This window comes from Daphnia pulex, chromosome 3 (assembly GCF_021134715.1).
Source record: "Daphnia pulex isolate KAP4 chromosome 3, ASM2113471v1".
Taxonomy (NCBI): Eukaryota; Metazoa; Arthropoda; class Branchiopoda; order Diplostraca; family Daphniidae; genus Daphnia; species Daphnia pulex.
Window position 1 is genome coordinate 9,904,302 of NC_060019.1, and position 6,000 is coordinate 9,910,301.

The window sequence follows — 6,000 nt, forward strand, 5'->3', positions numbered from 1 at the left end:
TCTGATTTAGACAAGGGCAGATTCGGTTAATGAAATACCTAAACATCTAGTATCTAATTATCATTCACAGTTCACAGTACACAGTGGTTGTAATAAATTATTCTACTCTACTTAAAAAAAAACTATGAATTTTTGAAACAATAATTTCCATTGACATTCAATGCCAAACTTCAGCAACCCTACGAGGTCAGGTGCCAAAGGTGGGGCAGTAATACGTCATCATGACAATTAATTTCTGACTTCAGTTTACCAATACTTGATTTAATTTTTTTGTATGACATTTTATTAATTTTTTTAAGATGTGTTTCCATGGTCAGTTTTATTGCACAGACAGCCGACACGGACCATTAGTGCTCGAACGCAAACTCGTTTCCCGAGGAAAACATCTCCGTTAAAACTCTTCCATTGAAGGAAACACTTTCAAAAATGTTGTCCTATATCTTTTAAGGCAGTGTCTTGTAGAAACAATGCACACAGCAATTTATGTCAATACACACCTGTCTTTAAAGATAGTAAGACGATAACCGATCCTAGGAACTCGTAAATCAGAAGAACTTGCAACGACTCTTTAAATACTTTTTTCCTGAAAAACGTAGCTAACAGCGTCAACAACACAAAAGTGCGATTTACATCAAATCAACCTATTTTTTGAAATATTAAGAAACAGTTTCTAACGAACAGTTGTATGCTTACTTGAGTTCATTCTTTGTTTTTTCATGAATATGTACTTGATATACTTTTATTGTAGTTATAATAACAAACCAAAGTGTTGCGTGTCACTTTGTGGTAATGGTATAAGCCTTGAGGATATTGTCTTACACGGCTCGAAAAAATGGCGAACTTGTGGGGGAGGAGATATTCTTTCTTTTGTCTCACACTCAAATTGTTTATTAGTAGTGCTACTGAGGTTTTTTTCTGATAGCGTGAATTTTTTTCCAGCGCGTCGGTGCTATATTTTGGTGGAAGTGGTCTGAAATTTTATTTACATAAAAAAACAACAAGAAAAGGAATTTCTTTTTCAAGTCTAAACATGTAGAGGTTCGCTTCGTACGACAAGTCGACGCTTTAATCGCCTTATCTTTCGACCTATAGAATCACTGAGATTATTATATCTTGTGCCATTGCTCCATCTGTTTTAGATAAGGCCAGATTCGGTTAATAAAATGCCTAAACATCTAGTATCTAATTTTCATTCACAGTTCACAGTGGTTGTAATAAATTTGTAGCATTTGATTGTTCCGATTGACAAACGAAGTTGGACTAGAACTGCTCTCACTTTCATTTTCGAACATGGTTTTTCAGGACGGTAATGGCACTTTCGATCCACCGTCACTTGTGAAAATATCTGCTCGTTTCTTGGCTGCCAACATGTGCCTCTTGCCAATAAAAGTGCCCGAGAATAAGTCGCCTAGAAGTAAACAAGGTCATGAATCAACTGGTCGTTTCAAGTTGCAATTATTTCGAATATCCCGCCGAAAATCTTCCAAAAAGATTACCACTGAACATCGCCACGCCCTTCGTAAAAATTTTGTCACGCAAAAATGTTTCAATAATTACAATAATAATTTTCTGTTACGTACTTCAAGCTCCTTCTATGTTGGAGATGGTTTGGCAAGAGGCCCTCTGCCTGCAGCAAGGAATAGACTATGATGATGTGTACCGGTTCTTGAACGAAACCCGACTCTACTTAGATCTACGTCACTGTAAATCGCCAGTTAAGAACGGCCAGAATGACGGCCGCTCTTCTCTCACTAGACTTTTAAATCGAATACCTCAATATTCTCCAGTATTTAATTGTTGTAAAAGATACAAAAATTTTGTGAAATTAAAGCCATTTGTATTTTCAGAATTTGACGCATCTCAATTTGAGTTACCAGCAACATCTGCCGGCCGATTTTTCATTCCTCAGCCAGCTAGTCCAGCTTGAGTCGCTCAAGTGTGATTATGTTACTGAATTTGATTGCAAGAAAATCCAGTCAGTGGCAGACTCGGTCGCCCCACTGCACTACTTCAAGTGAGTTATTATTTATTTAGTTGTTTCAGACTTCCGGTGCGGATTCGAGCGTTCAATTGCTTCCCCTTACGTAACAGAATACTCAGCCTCAGAGGCTGTTTCTACGTTGAAGACGATGCTCTCGGGTACTTGTGCCGGAAGCTACAACGATTGGAAGTACTTGACCTGCGTGAGACCCAACCGGACGGTTGGAATTTTCTCGCAGACGCGCGACACTTCCGCCTGCTGCAGCACGAACATCTTTTGAACGGACTCTCCCAACTCTTTCGGGAAAGCGAATATGATTACACAGACGCACTACCAATCTACAAAAATGAGCATGTCAAATACGAGCCCGATGGGCATCCTCTTTTGATAACCTACCACTTACACATCGTGTTCCCGCACCTGGTGAAACTGGAATTACTTCAAATATGTTTTCAATCTCAATCTTTGGAGTCCATACGACAGTTGGCCAGTTTGAAAGAGTTGACACTAACAGCGGACAGAATGATGGCCGCCGAAGAGAGCTTGATGGGCGTAATGGATAGCTGCGGGAGCAACCTTGAATTGCTCCGTTTGTCCAAATTTAGCTGGGCAGTGCCGCTGGAGACTGTGGCGCAGCGCTGCCCAAATTTGAAAACGCTCCGGCTGGAGCACTGCCGATTCCGGCCAAGCGATGACAGCAGGTCAGCTTCGTTTCAACAGGCCTCTCACCCGCAGCAGCCGTATTGGAATCAACTGGAATATCTGGAATTGACTGCCGTTCCCGTCCGGATGGATTCGATGGCGGATTGGGTTCTACTTATGCCGGCGAGTCTCCAGCGCTGCGTTCTGTGTTTCGTCGGAAATGTTAACATTGACGACAGGTTTCTCGAGCTATTGCCATCAATTGGAATGAAATACTTGGCTCTGATTGGGGCCCGCCAATTGACGGACAAGGGTGTCGAGAACCTGATAGTTCGATTCCGTCATCAGCAGGGATCTAAAAACAAATTGGTGATTTCAGATTGCAACCACCAGATTAGACAACGGCGAGCCGAGCTCGAGCAAATAGCCCGTGATAATCGTGTTCACCTCTTCTTACATTAAACTATTTGATTACATTTGATGTCTCATCGCTATATCGCAACTTTGTCAATAAAATATACGACGCGAAATGACGGAAGTAGATAAAACCTTTCTAATCTCTTCCGGTGACTTATCTTTTGACTGTCTTAATCTCATTTACGACTGCTGTAGAGTATTCTTTGCTATTCAATTTAGCTCACAATGCCTTCAAAATTTTAAAATTTTGATTTTTTAGAAATCTTATTTATTCATTGAAAATACGTGCCAATAAAAATTTAATGTCGAGAAATTTGTTTTAAATTTTACCTCAGGTTATTTTTTAAACATTTGAATTATATCGATATCTTAAAGCAAGCATGACTAATAAAAAAGATTAGTGTCGTCTGCTTTCGTTGTTTACAAGTTTCGAAAAAGAGACGAAGTTTTTTATTTTTAATATTATAAAGAAAGCGAAACGATAATTTGTTTTAAAACTTCCTGCAAGAAAAAAGGGCAAATAATAAAATTACAAAAATGTGGTGTCATGTGAACTCTGTGGTCGCGGCTCTCCATCATTCCATGCTCTTCACTCCATTCTGTTTAGTGTTCAGCAGGTAAAACTAAGTGTTAAGTGTAAAAACTAAGAATGCATCTAAAAATTATTATTGGAGCTTAAATAGAAGAGAAACCTGGGCTTCCAAATTTGGGAAAATTTAGTTCCTGGTTGGCATTTATCGTACAATCCCCCTCTGTTGATGCATGGCAGTTTGTTTGCAGTATGTAACCTTATTTTCGTTTGTGCAGATTTTAAGCCTGAGCCAGCCATCATCAAATACAATATGCCAGTTTTGCTTGTGTTGGTCATCATCAACATTGCATCACCTGTCATCATCAACAATCTTAGTATTATGGGGTAATGATTTTCGTTAATTGTAATAACCTGCATGACCTGCTCAGGACCTGATAGATATTTTAATAATGCATGACTTGCACTTTTTTTCTGTCAAATTATTCATGACCCATTTTGTATTTTTATTTAGATATAAACAGGATCCCTCTTGATTGGAGGAACTACCGATGTCGATCGAGTTACGTATTTCTTCTTCCGATTTCTGAAATCCCTCTGCTCTCGTGTATACCCATGTGTGTGTGGGTGTATTCACGAGAACGTCCATTTTCCTATCCCTCCCGGTGTCTTCAACTTTTCAGCGGATGGGGGAAGCACTTATGGATGCCTGGCCGTATTTCCCAGGCTTAAAGGTAGGACAAATTTGTCGAATATTCTTCCTTTTTTACCAATTGGTGGCGTTGATATCATTCGTGACATATAGTACGGAGTACTTCTATTATTCCTAAGCTAGGCCAACTTTTTTCTCTTGCCGTTTTTGTTTTACTCAGTTAGGGTTCATTAGATAATTCATTTGCAGAACGACTTAAGATCAGGCCCGATTTTTCACTTCACAGCTTCGTCAGTGGGTATAATAACAAACAAATTCCAAAAATATTTTGACTTTAACATTTCACGCAAGTGCAACTAGAAAATTTTACGACCACGAAGGACCTGCCGCTCACCGGGCACCTCCTTGTCTTGACGTCACGTTCAAATGTAAAAGTTAATCTGTTCCAATAAAGATACGAACCGGAAACGATGTTACAAATCAGGTGTCGCATAATTGTACAGATGCTCTCTTAGTGATACAATCCAAAGTATTTCGAAGAACGGTTTATGCTTCTCCTACTTTGTCAACATCACTTATCGTTAAATAAACAAAACAAAGCAGACAATAAAAACGAAAGCAGCAAGGCGTAGCCTATGCGGGGTAATACGGGGGGCTATCTGAAACGGAAGAAATTTGAACATGAAGAAAAACAGACCCCGACACAGCAGTATATACACGTAAAACACATGCATCTCTACATTTAGCCGCTATAGACAAAAGCAAACGAGGAATGTTAGTGTGTAGTACAGCAGCTCAGCAATAATAGTTTCAACTCCCACATATCGGCTCCGTTCCATATACGACGAAACTTGTAAATGCCACTATACGTATACCCTTCACAAGTTTGACAAATGGCCCCGACAGCTAGCTGCTAGCTCTTTGGAGAATATAGTCGAAGGGAACCAGAGCGAGTTAAAGTGCGGCTGCTGGAGATTTAGAAATACAACTCTCTCTCTCTCTCTCTCTTGACATTCAAAGCGGAATTTCGCGTGGCCGTCCATCCAAGAAATGCGATGCATTCGCCATTACGAAGAATTCACAAGGCGCTCTATTGTCTGCTGTCTGCGATCCCCAAAAACCATGTGATCCTGGAACACAAGCATTCAACTTGGCAGCCGCCATTATATAGCTAAGCTCTCTCTCTCTCTATCAGTCTTGCGTGTGGGCCGATGTGTGTCTATGTCAGAGATTGGAAGGTAGACAATATCCAGGACTAGCTTATGTAGATGACGAACTATATGGTGTAGTAAATAAATTACACGACGTGATTATCATCATAGACCGCCCACGCCCACCTAAAATGCATGCAATGACACGGGGTGGGCCGTGAGAGGCCTTGTCCAATGTGTTGGGTGATGGTGGGGTATACGAAAAACTCTTGAAACCGACGAAGAGAGATGCTCTGCTGTAGCTTGCTGCTGGGCGCCGTATAGCGAGTGGGCGCGCGGGATGAGTTTAAAAATAAGCGTGGGCTCGCCGAGAGAGAAAGTGACTGCTGTATTTATATATAAGCAAGGTGCTATATAAGACACGATACCCTTCAAAATACAAAAAGAACAAGATGAGAGGAGAAGGGACGAAAGAGAGAGAAAAAAAAAACTAAAACAGGAGAGAGCCAGCGCCCCAGTCTGAGTGAGTGAGGAAGAAAAGTCTCAAGGAAAAGGGAGAAAAAAAGAGGCGGAAGCCTATGTTTGGACGAGGGTGGGCGCCAGCATACACAGCTGACCGGCTTTGACG

General features: G+C 40.7%; 1 protein-coding gene across 1 annotated transcript; it reads left to right on the plus strand.

Moving 5' to 3' along the window:
* The first annotated feature begins 1,178 nt into the window (after positions 1-1,178).
* On the plus strand, positions 1,179-3,099 carry LOC124190136. The gene is made up of 4 exons (XM_046582697.1): positions 1,179-1,519; positions 1,587-1,786; positions 1,848-2,014; positions 2,092-3,099. The coding sequence occupies exons 1-4, from the start codon at positions 1,291-1,293 to the stop codon at positions 3,083-3,085; spliced, it is 1,590 nt and encodes a 529-aa protein (XP_046438653.1). The 5' UTR covers positions 1,179-1,290; the 3' UTR covers positions 3,086-3,099.
* The last annotated feature ends 2,901 nt before the right edge of the window (positions 3,100-6,000 follow it).

Coding starts and splice junctions, on each gene's coding strand:
- LOC124190136 (XM_046582697.1), top strand. CDS start 1,291: ATGGTTTTTCAGGACGGTAATGGCACTTTCGATCCACCGTCACTTGTG. Junction 1,520..1,586: donor TGAACATCGCCACGCCCTTC/GTAAAAATTTTG, acceptor ACGTACTTCAAG/CTCCTTCTATGTTGGAGATG. Junction 1,787..1,847: donor GAATACCTCAATATTCTCCA/GTATTTAATTGT, acceptor TTGTATTTTCAG/AATTTGACGCATCTCAATTT.